At 33.7% G+C, this 13,228-nt stretch overlaps 2 protein-coding genes across 3 annotated transcripts; one reads left to right on the forward strand and one right to left on the reverse strand.

Annotated features, from left to right (window-relative positions):
• The first annotated feature begins 285 nt into the window (after positions 1–285).
• Positions 286–6,213, forward strand: LOC112723340 (probable anion transporter 6, chloroplastic). Of its 2 annotated transcripts, none has more exons than XR_003163068.3 (15): positions 286–836; positions 1,037–1,182; positions 1,489–1,588; positions 1,937–1,989; positions 2,418–2,492; positions 2,573–2,653; positions 2,771–2,832; positions 2,948–3,018; positions 3,428–3,543; positions 3,976–4,012; positions 4,503–4,598; positions 5,118–5,186; positions 5,295–5,347; positions 5,691–5,777; positions 5,869–6,213. XR_003163068.3 is itself a non-coding variant. In XM_025774668.3 (15 exons), the coding sequence occupies exons 1-15, from the start codon at positions 468–470 to the stop codon at positions 5,968–5,970; spliced, it is 1,590 nt and encodes a 529-aa protein (XP_025630453.1). In that variant the 5' UTR covers positions 286–467; the 3' UTR covers positions 5,971–6,213. The 2 variants fall into 2 exon arrangements, 1 of the variants encoding a protein (XP_025630453.1); XM_025774668.3 differs by having other exon boundaries at positions 5,045–5,186.
• A 236-nt stretch (positions 6,214–6,449) lies between these two features.
• Positions 6,450–10,360, reverse strand: LOC112723342 (heparanase-like protein 3). Its single transcript, XM_025774670.3, has 10 exons — positions 9,976–10,360; positions 9,510–9,850; positions 9,163–9,199; positions 8,854–9,037; positions 8,597–8,742; positions 8,155–8,385; positions 7,867–8,056; positions 7,629–7,754; positions 7,063–7,162; positions 6,450–6,971 (listed from the first exon to the last, which is right to left on the reverse strand). Exons 2-10 carry the CDS (start codon positions 9,762–9,764, stop codon positions 6,669–6,671), a joined length of 1,572 nt encoding a protein of 523 aa, XP_025630455.1. The 5' UTR covers positions 9,765–9,850; positions 9,976–10,360; the 3' UTR covers positions 6,450–6,668.
• Positions 10,361–13,228: the final 2,868 nt, after the last annotated feature.

A 13,228-nucleotide genomic window follows, 5' to 3' on the forward strand; every position in this document is an offset into this window, starting at 1 on the left:
TACTATTTGGCGGTCCCAATTTTCCAGCCCGGCCCGCCTTTTTTGGCGGGTTACACGGGCCGGCCCGGCGGGTTTAGGCCCGTTTGCCACCCCTATCGGGTACCCAATTACCCGAACTGAACCAATTCATTCTTAATCGGTTTGGTTTGGTTCGGATACATATACAAAAAATGCAAATTCAAACCAAATCGAACTAATTACATCTTGATCGGTTCGATTCTAATTTTACCATAACTCCTAACCAAATCAACCCTTACTTACCCCTAAATTAAGAAAAAAAAATATGATTAAATGAACATGTTCCAAGAAATTGGTTACTTGAATAGTTGGTGTGATCCTTGGATGTGAGCCACAAGCAAGGTCCTTGGTGGCAAGCTGATGTTCAGTTCTCCTTCTCCAACTCACAAGTCACAATACATGGTTTCTGTGTTACGCTACTCGCTACTCTCACTCCCACGAAACCAAAAATGGAGAATTTCACCCTCAGACCACATAGCTCAACCTGCTTCCTTCCACTTCCAATCACCAGAACCTCTCATCATCTTCTGCGCTTCCAATTCTACCCCTCACCTTCAAGCCCCACTCTCAGGCTCAGGCCCAGGCCCAGGCCCAGAGTAGCAGTAGCATCATCATCCAGCTCCAAGTCCAAGGTTCTCAATGGCCTTCGAGTTGACAACGTTGAACGACGACAACAGGAACAGCAAGCTCCTCCTGTTTCGGCTTCCGAGGATGTCTCCAAAATCGTTGGAATTTGGCCACCTTGGAAGAATATTCCTCAGAGATACAAGCTCATCGGCACCACTTCCCTCGCCTTTGTTATCTGTAACATGGATAAGGTTCTTACTCTACTTTTACCAAAGTTAGCTACTTGATCATAGTTCATATTTATAGGTGTAGTTCTTTTCCTTTATTTTCTTATCAAGTTGCTGAATTTTGTAATTGCTTCCATGAACATGCCATAGTTAATAATCTTTAATCAAAAGAATCCTTTCTAAGAGTTGCATCCATGATAAGCATTTGTTTTTGGCGCGGCCAGGTGAACTTGAGCGTTGCCATAATTCCAATGTCGCATCAATTTGGGTGGAACTCATCCATGGCTGGGTTGGTTCAGTCCTCATTCTTCTGGGGTTATGCTTTGAGTCAATTGCCGGGAGGTTGGCTAGCCAAGACTTTTGGTGGCAGGTTAGTTACCTGAGGCAACATCAATTTTAAGGATACTTTTATTAGAGGCATGATCAAACCGAGATATCTAAAATGTTCTTTGTATCCTACTATATTCTTAATTAAATCATTTTCATATAATTCTTTGATCCATTGTTGGCAATTAGCTCCATCTGTAACTAGTTTTTTATGAGAATCGACTCAGTAAATCAAATGTTGAAGATTTATAGAGATGGATAATGATCAGACAATTATCTCATTTACAGTTGACACTAAAGATTTTAGTTTGGATTTTGGGCTTATGAAGTTTCCTTGTTATATTTTCAGAAAAGTTCTTGAGGTTGGAGTACTGGTATGGTCAGTGGCTACAGCTTTTGTTCCTCTTGTTGCTGGATATATGCCTGGCTTACTATTGTCAAGGGTTTTGGTCAGTAATTTTTACTTTTTCCTGTACCTTTACTTCCTAACACATACTTTATGGAGATGCGATCCATGTAGCTGACTTCACTTAGTGGGACAAGGCTTAGTTGTTGTTGCTGGCTTGCCACAATGCATCTAATTTCTTACTTAATGTCAATTATGTACATAAATCCTTGATTTGTCTCACATAGTTTCATGGCTTTATTGTATTTATCTTTACACTGGATTTTCTATCTGCCGTACCTGAAGTGTATTTAGTGTGCATGTGTAGTAACGTCTATTTTAATTACATCTTGGTTTGTATTCAGCACTCTTACCAACTGTCTTAAGCAGTTCCTTTCCATTGTATATCCAGGTTGGGATTGGTGAAGGTGTTTCACCATCTGCTGCTACTGATCTTATTGCCAGGCATGTAAATATCCAGATATTATATACAAATTTGGTTCAAATAGATGTTTTCTGTTTATATGTATTTTTCTTTTATATTTTGATTTTTATTTATTTATTATTGATCTCCTGATGACTTCTACAGTGATCACGTTGATTTTCACCCCTTTTTTTTGTTGGGGAGGGGTCTGAAGTTATTTAATATATTCAGTCTCTCACCTACAAGGAATTTCTGGTTGAAATTGTGAATTCTCTTGTTGAAGATAATAATTCAAACTTAAATAAAGATGCAGAACATTAAGAACAATTGTTTGGAGCAGCTGTCAAAATCCAAGTTCTAAGTGAAATAGATGGTTACTGCCTTAGCCAACTATTTATTTGGTTAAACTTATGCTTTGTATCTGCATTTGATTCTAAGGCTTACCCTTTTGAATGGAAGCCATGTGCAGGTTAATACCATTGGAAGAGCGCTCACGCGCAGTGGCGTTTGTGTTTGGTGGCTTGAGTGTTGGAAGTGTTATGGGGTATGCATATCTCAGGATTCTTATGTTTTCTGTTTTATTTCATTCTCTACCTTCAATTTTGACATTGTACTATCTGTCAGGCTTCTTTTGGCTCCACCTGTTATCCAAAGTCTTGGCTGGGAATCAGTGTTCTATTTATTTGGTTTTTTGGGGGTTGCATGGTAAGTAGAATAACTGAATCATGGCTTGTTTCAAAGTAGTGAAGTTCTTCCAATAAGTTTCTTGAGCTGCAAATTTAATTAAAATCATGGCTTGTTTTGTTGACTTGAAATTTGAAGGTTTTTGGGGTTTCAAGTTCTTGAAGGAGGTGAGGCGCAGTTACATGCTGGATCTCTTTCATGTGAGTAATCGTGGTTTTTTGTTTTTGTTTTCTTCATGTGATACCTTCATTACTTTTTACCCCCTTTTTCTTTTGATTTATTATTTTGAGCCTTATGGTTTAATGGGTTATTCAGTACCAGGCGTCCAACGTACCACGATACAATCACAGAAAAGTTCTCTAAAGGAATTGAACAGCTCTTTCAAGGTATGTTCAATACTTGATGACAATTTCAGAGCTTCTACTTTATCTTCTTGAAGGGAGGAGTGACTTGTCAGTTCTCTTTGGCTGGGATTATGACATTCTAATATTTAATTTTTTTAAGAACTAATTGCTGGATCTCATGTTGTTTTGCATCATGTTACCCTTCTAGCGTCTTCTTTTATTTCCTCCTCTTAAAATATCTAATTTTCTAACTTCAGACACTGCAGCATTGGGTTAGATCCTTATTCTTGAGTGGAATATCATAGGAGTTTGCACCAAGTATAACAGGCCCTAATTGTAACTGCTGAGGATGTGTGTGTGAGAGAGAATGTGACAGACGAGTTGTGATGTGTCTGCGTTGTAATGTAGTTTGGAATGGACCTCTGTTTCATGTCTTGTTTCTCAAATGCAGGATGTGCCTTGGAAGTCCTTTTTCCGAAGCCCTGCTGTATGGGCAATGATATATGCTCACTTCTGTGGTAGCTGGGGTCACTACACCTGTCTATCATGGCTCCCAACATATTTTAGGTACCCTTTGATAATTTAATTAGAATTTGGATTCTCTAAATTTTGGATTTTCACTTTAGAGGGTAAAGTGTGATCTCTTATCCTTGAATGTTTTTTCTCTCATATTTTCTCTTGGTCCCACTTATGAAATAAATGGTGAGAGATCACACTTTACCCTCCCAAGTGAAATCTAAAATTTAGAGGATCTAAATCCATTTAATTATCCACTTGTTGCTACTTTTTGCTTTTTTTCATTGCAATCCAGGTGACGAGGGAATTGGTTAACACTTTAACAATTTTTTTTCTTTCATATACTGTGTTTTTATGCATTGTTTATTGCTGACCAGAGATCGATAATCACTGACAGCCATTTGGCCATCTTTTTTAGTTTCAGAATTATTTACAGGTTTGACCCAATGGAGAATCTAATTCTTCCATCTATTTGCTATGCAGTGAGGAGCTGAACTTAAATCTGACAGAAGCAGCATGGGTAAGACTGGCTTTTCTATTTCGTCTTTTCACTTTAGCTAACCCAGTTCTTCATGCCTCGATGAAGAAAAACACACTTCATTCTTCACCTCCGACTTCGACAGATAGCATGTGAAACAGCCTTTTTTCAAAGAGAATATAAACTTCAAAATGTATTAACCTTTGTGCATGACAAATTGCTATTTTTGCATGGTATTTAGAACAGTTTAATTTTAATTTGCTAACAATATTATTGAGAAGCATTTTGCACTCTGTAAATATGAAATTGGCACATTACTGTAGGAGTTTAGGTTTGTCATGAGCATGAAAACTTTATGTAGTTGTAAACTTGAAATATGAAATGAAAGCAACTTTTTCTGGTTTTTTCTTTTCATTGTCTTTAATTGCTTTTGAATTGCACTCATGTTTAAACACTTTTCCAGTATTCTTTTGGGAGGAAAGAGGCTCAAATCACTTACATACTAATGATTGTGAGTTCTTAATCATTTCAGGTGTCTATTCTTCCACCATTGGCTTCAGTATTTATGACTAATATTGCTGCACAATTAGCCGACAACTTGATTGCAAGAGGAGTTGAAACCACTACGGTATGAGAGTCATTGGAACACCATTAATTCACTTTTTAGTTTTAGATCAAAATTGGATAGGCACAACACACGTAATGACACAACTTCACCTTGTGGGATATGTTCATACAGTGCATGAGTTGGCAACATAACGTTAAATTATGGACCTTTTGATGACGACTTACAAATTATTTTAGCACAGGGGCGGAGCCACATAGTGGCAAAGGGGGGCAAATAGTGGCAAAGGTTGCCCCCTTTAATTTTAATTTTTTACATGTAAATTATATGTAAATTTTAGTTTAGCTCTCCTTAAAATTTTATTTTAATCTTATTTTATCATGTAAATATTTTTTGCCCCCCTCTTATATTTCATCTAGCTCCGCCCCTGTTTTAGCAGCATAACTACCTTGACCTCAAATTCTTGATTCCTTTGCTGTCTGGATTTCTTAAAAAAAAAAAAAAAATAGGTTCGAAAGATCTGCCAATCAATTGCATTTTTGTCCCCTGCAATCTGCATGACTCTTTCCTCGCTGGATCTAGGGTTACCTCCTTGGGAGATTGTGAGCATTCTCACGGGTGGTTTAGCCCTCTCAAGTTTTGCCCTGTCAGGTATTAGATGGTCCTGAAATTAAACTTTATCTGATTTTGTACAAAATATATAATTCAGTCAAGTACTTTTCTTTACCTTACTATGTTCCTATTTATGTGCTTCCCCAGGACTTTATTGTACCCATCAAGATATGTCACCCGAATATGCAAGTATACTTTTGGTAGGTTGGCTTACACTTAAAACTCTTATATGACTCAATATAAGGTTAATGCCATTACAATACTGTAATTTCATTCTGTAGCTTCTGCTTATATGTCAGTATTTTTGAGTCATTGAAATATAAATAGCGTTTTCAAAAAAAAATCTCAAAGAAGGAAGCACAAATTTTCCCATCAAATAAGAAGAGGAACACAAAGTATCTCTGTATCATTGAAACTCCAATCCTAATTTTCCTGAGTAACCAATTTTCCCAAAGAAAACTACTATTTCTTTAAGTTATCTAGTACTAGGTTGAAAATGACATTTATTCCTATACTAAATCATAATCCTTTATGTATCCTCAGGGTATAACTAATACTGTTGGGGCAATACCTGGAATTGTAGGCGTAGCGCTCACGGGTTATCTTCTCGATTCAACTCATTCATGGAGTGTAAGTTGCTATTAATATTGGTTGCTTTTTCATTGTATGATGTGTATATCATTTTGTATTTTAATTTATATTCCATATCTAAACCATGTAGATATCACTATTTGCGCCATCAATCTTCTTCTATTTGACTGGCACCTTCATATGGTTGGCGTTCGCCAGCAGTAAGCCTCAGAGTTTTTCCGAGGAGAACTGATACATGTTCCAATCATTGATTATTTTGAACACAGCCTAGAAATTTAGGTAAACTTCAAAGCTAGGCAGATTTTGACAGAGATTGTATATCCGATCTTTCTATAAAAAGATCATTTTAGTCAAATAGAAAGGAAACATTAACATAGGTATTGCAGTATGTAAATTCTTTTCGCTGACTTGCTATAGCAGTTGTATCTTTTTTTACAGATATGCTGCCAAAATGAAATTATTGACTTTGTTGTAATATTGCAAGGTCAAGTGTCTGTTATAATTGTCCTACCTGCTTGTGGTGTTTTGTTCCTTTGATTTCAAGTTTCAACCATAAAACTGGTCATTCTTGTGACCATTTGGATAGTTTCAACATTTTAAGTCACTGACATCTCACCAAACTTACAATGCAATAGTTTCTTACTTTTCTTTATTTCGTTTTGGACCACTTATGTATCATTATTAGTTGTGATGCTAGCTGGTCATGAGAGATGTACAAATCCGCATTCAATTTATAAACTTTAGATACTGTCACAATAAAGCATTGGGATACAAACAAAGCCATAAAAAATCCAAGTGTTTGACCCCAAAAAAGAATGGCCAAGTAGTATATAATCAAGAAATTGAATACTTAATTCTATATTTCCATGTATTTTATTTTTTCCACTCACCATGTAAAACCAATTCTTGGTTTCACATAGAGCCAATGATCTAGGAACATGCTGGGATATCAACATCTGGTATATGTGCAAATACTATAGAGAGAGGACCAACTATGATTGGCATTGATGGATTTACATATAGAGGATTCAAAGGAGGAATATCCCCTGTAGCTGAGTTCACAGTTAGAACTTTTCCATTTAGTAATGTGGTTTGGCTATGTAAGTCCCTTTCCTGTGCAGTTAAATGGTATTCTTCTCTGGCAGTTGCACCTGTCCTTGAGTATGTGAAGTCCACTTTTGCATGAACACTGGTGCTGTTGTCCAGGTTAAGCAATAGTATTGTGATTCCTTTCTGTTTGTTACAATGGTATCAATCAGTTTCTATCATTACTATAATCTTCTAAGTTTATCATATAATCATACTGATAGAGAATTTTACTCACAGATTGCTTTGCACAGTGTGCATAAGCTCTTATCTTCTTTGTCCCATAGAAGGAAGTTGCAAGGACACGTACTCCCATAAGTCTGTGCCAAAGAAGAGCACTGCATAGAAGAAAGAGACATATAATTATAACCACATCACCGTCAAATAATCTTGTCTTTACCTAGAAAATAACACTGTTAAGCTATGTCATATGGGACCCCTTATTAAAAGCTCTCATGAATGGGTTTCCTTAATGAAGTGGCAAGCAATTAATGAAGTAAACATCTATATATGTCAGAACACAAGTTGGATACATCAGCTCACAAAGAAAAGGGATGTATAATTTGTAATCATTTTTTATTTTATATATCGAAAAAAAAAAACACATCTTTTCACCATTGGATAGAATGTGTGATCTGCATATGATAAGTCTACACCCTCAACCAATGGTAGAAAGGTATGTGCGAGTTTGTATAAATGAGCACACAATATTTTTCTGAAGATAATGACACTTGAAAGCTAAAATGAGAGAGTCCACAATAATATGCTGCTCATCCTTCAACTATGAAATTTAATATTTGGTACCTATAATAATCTGGATTTGGCACAAAAGTAGAAGTGTTTAGTAAACCATAGTTTCCTCCAACCAAACTCTGTCTGCAGTATGTTCTGGTGTCATAAACAGCTGACATTCCAAGCTGATCCAAATACCTGTGTTTTGATGTATTAACATTAGAGTAAATGCTTGTAGAATCTCCAATGACAAAAAAATAAATAAAAAATTAAGATAAAAAAAAAATCAAGGTGAGTTAGTTAAACTAACCAGAAGCTGTAGACAAATGCATCAGACACAAGATGGTGGCCACTGTTGTAAGCCCCTCCTGCCTCACCAACCCATGCTTTTGCTTTGGTTGCTGATTTTTGAAGTATATTTTTGAGGCCACTGAATGTGCTAGCCACTCCATCAAGATATGATGGATCAAGAATTCTTTCAATTAGGTGCTCATCAACTCCTGTATGTAAGATAAAGTAGTAGCTTTTGTTATAACCAAAATTCATAAACATTGGTCAAATATTATAACATTAATATTTCTTTTTTGGTGGATGATACCTGCTCCAAGGTTATATATGTGGTGAGATACCACATCAACAGATTTACCAGATTTGTTTACAAATTCCTGGAACCAGTTTGCATCATAGAAGCCACCGGGAGCAATGACCAGTGGCTTATGCCTGATCCCTCTATATACATCATGAATTATGTTTCTTAATGCAGCAATATCAGAAGCATATTGATCTGCAGAAACATTTGCTCCAACTCCACTCCCGCACAATTCATTGCCTGCACAAGCAAGAAGGAATTCATTTAAACAATTAATTCTACCGAGGGAGACATGTTATTTTTGTTTCGCAAAAAGAACTTGAAAGACTTGCAATGTTTGTGTTAGAAACTAAATGTGAAATCATCACCATTTTTAATTTTAGTCCTATTGAATCAATTACACTGATGCTTGCTACTTTGGCATATATGTAATGAGGGAGCATACACTTACCAAATTCCCAACCAGCAATGCTGTAATTCTTTCTTACAGTGTAACGGATAAAAGACTCGGCATTGGAAGAGTTCCATGGTCCAACTGCAGAACTAGATTGTATTGTTCTTCCAGCAAGAGCATTCAATCCAAAGATAACCTTAGCCCTGAAATATACCTATCATTAATGTTAAACTTGTTACTAACAAGAGAATTCTTGTTTAGTGCTAAAAAGATAGAGAGAAGGAAACAACTTAAAAGGGAAAACTAATTTTTACCCTGCTTTTTGGAAAAAGCTGTTTAGCTCATCCCATCTATGCATTGGTAAGCATCCTTCAGTGAATCCAAATATCTCAGAGGAGCTGTTAACAAAAGGAGTACATGGTTTTGGACTATCTTCAGTCCCATATATGACCTTATCTTGCAAGGTGCCACCTAACCTAATCTTCAATGGTGAAAATGCTGCAGAATATTCAGAAGTAATGATTTCCTTAATAAGCTCCCAGGAAAAAGGTGGTCCCCATAAGAATAAAAGAAAGAAAAGGTAACTTCTTGTGAATATTATAGAGATGTCTATTCTTTCTTACCTTTTACTGCATTTAACAATATTTTGTTGTTGAGGTCCTGCAAGAAATGAAAATTAAAAGGTGTAAATTCCTCTCTCACTTTTATGTTACTACATACAGATTCTAAATGTATGAATGTTAGTCTGAGAGGTCACTACAGCATCATTCTATAAATGGGAAAAAAGAATATCATCACAGAATGATATTCAGAGCTCAAGAAAAAAAGTATAACACAGCAGCAGAAACAATCTTTAGTTATCATTATGTTGGAATAATTTGCAGCAGTGAAAAATTTAAGCGGAAAAAAGAATAATAATTAGACAGATTCAAATAACACAAGTACAAAGAAAGAAAGAAAGAAAGAATACCAGGTTGAGAAGAGAAGCATGACCCCAGCTACATGTTCCATAGTCACATTTCTGAGGAGGCCACCAATCAAGAGTTGCACAGACAAAATCATCATCAATCCTTCCAATGTGAGATTTCCCATGTATCAAAATGATCCCTTTCACTGCTTCATATCCACTACTTTCCCTTCCATGCATAGCATTCACTCCAATGAAGCTAAACAAACTCACCACCAAGTAGAACAGACCCACAAGCCTTATAATCAAGGAACCCATTTTCCTGAACAATCCAAACTCAAAAGATCTCTCTGGTTCTTTCAAGAGGCCATAGAGGGTGAAGAGTAGATGCAGTGTTTTGCAGGCTACAAAGAGAAAGACAAAAACAACAGAGACAACAGTGGTTGTAAGAGAGTTGTTATGTTATAGTTGAATGACAACATAGAAAAAAACTTTTCCTTTTGTGAAGAAATGGCAAGTTGAAAGGCACCTTATTGGTTGTGTGCATTGCAAAGATTCAAAGAACAAGACACAGAGGTTTGGTACTTATAAACGTAAGAGTTAAGATGCCGCTTTATCTGCCATTCTGCAGGGTTCGGTTTTGAAGGGCTTGTTCTTTCTTCTTACTCATTATTACAATTAAATCATTGGAAAAGAACAGTTATTTAGTACTTATTACTAATATTATTATTGAAAAATGTTTTAGTCTATTCTTTTTATTTTTGTAAGAACCAATTAAAATTGATTGATTTGTTTCTACGTATTTTTCAAAAACAATAGTATTGAGGACAGTGTTTCACATAAACAAAATTTATGAAAAAATAGTTATTTCTACTGTGAAATAAATGCATATTGAAATGAGGTCATGAAAATTGAATCACTCCTTATTGTAAGGAAACATATATAGATATACACATAAGATAAGATTTACTTATTTAAGAACATACTACTATATTTGGAAGGGAAAAAATTTGTTTGTATAGTTAACATTTTAATTTTGTTTTCCATTTTGTATTTGCATATGTTAATATTGAGAAATGATGTTTATACTATTTTTTATTAAGTTTGTAACTTTACACTAGCATATAATCACGTAATATCACATCATCAAAAATAACTACTATTTTTATGAATAGTGTAAATGATTATCTAAAATAATAGATGTAATTGTAGGATTATTTAAAATATTTTATACTGTTAGTAACTTAGTATATCAAAATTAAACTCTTGTTTATTACATCTTCTTATGTATTTTTTTTTAATAGTAAATCTTTTATTTTCTGTTATTTTTTTATCAATCACTTTTAATTAAAATAATTATATACAAAAAAATTATACACAAAAAAAATATATAACATTGTTGATCGCGTTTGTTGGTGGTGGGGTAAGGGAGCATGGTCTGAATTTCTGTGGGGAAAGTACAAAAATGGGTAAAGTGGACAAATATGGTTTCACCCTTTTTCAACAAAAGGAAAACAACTTGACCACTTGCATCTTATCACAGTCTTCAAACACCGTTTTCCAACTCTAATCATCTCTACATTACAATTTTTTAATACTTACTTTATACGTTTTTCATGTTTAAGAAAATAATCATATACACAATCTATTACAAGGGGAGAATGAAAAGCATATGTCACTATTGAAATAGGCTTTTAGCATGAATTTAAAAAGAAGGTAAAATAAAGTTTACTTGAGAACTGTTAGATGATAATTTAGTCAAATATATCAAATTATTTAATGATTTTTAGCTATCAATTTTATATGGAGTTAATTGGACTGCATCTGAGTTTCCACATAAAAATAATTAATAACAAAAATACATACCAAATACGAATACGTTCCAAATAAAGTAAATTGTTTCAGAGAGAATAAAAAGTCATACATGCTAAATATAATAAGTAGATACATTTTTTGATCATTCAAAATATAAATAAATCATAACTAATTTGGATTCATGCTTTGTTGTTATTCGCTGGTAATAAATAATATGATTTGGACTGGACATGATTTAAGCCAGGAAGGCTTAACTTGGTGGGCATGCATGATGGTACTAATTTTTCTTTTTATTGTTAGTGTTGGTATTAAGGATTTGATATATTTATTGTTTTAGATTTGTTCCGAATGTAATGTAATAATGTTTGGTGGTTGCATGTTCATTTTCAATGCAAACTTAAAATATGTCAAATGACTAATTTGACCACATTTAGAAATTATATTCCTGAAAAAATAAATTGTATATATGAATATATATTAGTAAATTATTTTGTTTTAGTTAGCCTGTTGACATAGTGACATTATTGTCTATGATTGTGAAATAGACTTCTAGAGGGAGAGAGGAACACAAAATAAATAAGTAAATAAATAAAATTGAACTCCTCAAACGTGTCTAACAACTCCTTTTCAACCCTAACATATAAGAGTAACAAAGATCAACTTCTATTATTATAATATAAGCAATTATGCATGGAAAAAAGATAAAATAAATGTAGGAGACCACTTTAATAAAGACATTAAAAATGTCTTTTTTTAAAGACGTTCAAACATGTTATGTTATTATTGGACATTCTTATTAAATCGGTTAATAATTTATTTTTTATTATAAACCAGAACAAAATCGATCTATTATAGCAACAATAATAAACCTAATTGTCTGCATTATAATTATTAGACCTGATTTGATTCGATCGAATCATGTCATCTAAACCAAATATCTTTAGTATTTTTGATAAAAAGATAATTATATCCCTGATTGTTTGTTTTTGGATATTTAAATCCCTAAAAATTAAAAAATACAATTAAATTTCTAAAAAAAATTGGGTTTATTATTATTTTATAAAAAAAAATCAGTTTTATTCTAATTTGTTAAGAAATTCAAAAATAACCGGTTCATTAATATGTCCAATAATAATACGACACATAAATATCTTTACAAAAAGACCTTTTATGCATCTTTATGGGAGCATCCCCAATAATGTATTACCTAATTGTTGTTTTGCCGAATAAGTTCATAGATACATTTAATTAGGTAGAATTATATAATCCAATAAGTGTTCTACTTTATTCAATAAGAAGTAACTTAATTCTCTCTAAATTATACATGCCAAATTTGCTGTTATATCTACTCCATTACCATAAATTTGATATCTCTTAATAACTTTAATTTGTTGAGCTACTACAAAGGCAAAAAAGAATCCTTATTGTGGACCTAAGGACAATCCCTATCTATCTCCATATTAATCATCCAATCCTTATCTTATGTACCAAAAAATAAAATCTATATAGATAGATAGGATTATTGATGGAGGGACTTAGTTGGGTCCATATTGGGTGTTGCCAACTGCATTGTTTTCAATTTTTAAAGCGATCCCTCATCCTCGGATCTTGGCACTTTTGGATTAGGGGTGAATGGGAACAAGACCTAAACAATCAATAATCAAATGAAACAATAATGTTTTATTTTTATTTATTTTTTTTCATAGGTTAGATAAGGAGGTCTCATTGTTAGGTGTTGTTTTGGTTTACTCAAAGCTAACATTGAAAGCTACTACTGAAAATTTTGATTCCATTATAATTTCCTTCTTAAGCTGGCATGTCACCTACTACAAAAATATTCATATATGTCAATAAAATAAAATTAATATATAGTATGGTATATGGAACATATATTAATCCATAATACCCTTTTTAGAGAGACCCATGGTTTTATTTTCCCTAGAATTAGCTTCTTCTTTTTTTTTCAA

The sequence above is a fragment of the Arachis hypogaea genome, chromosome 11 (assembly GCF_003086295.3).
Source record: "Arachis hypogaea cultivar Tifrunner chromosome 11, arahy.Tifrunner.gnm2.J5K5, whole genome shotgun sequence".
Lineage (NCBI taxonomy): Eukaryota > Viridiplantae > Streptophyta > Magnoliopsida > Fabales > Fabaceae > Arachis > Arachis hypogaea.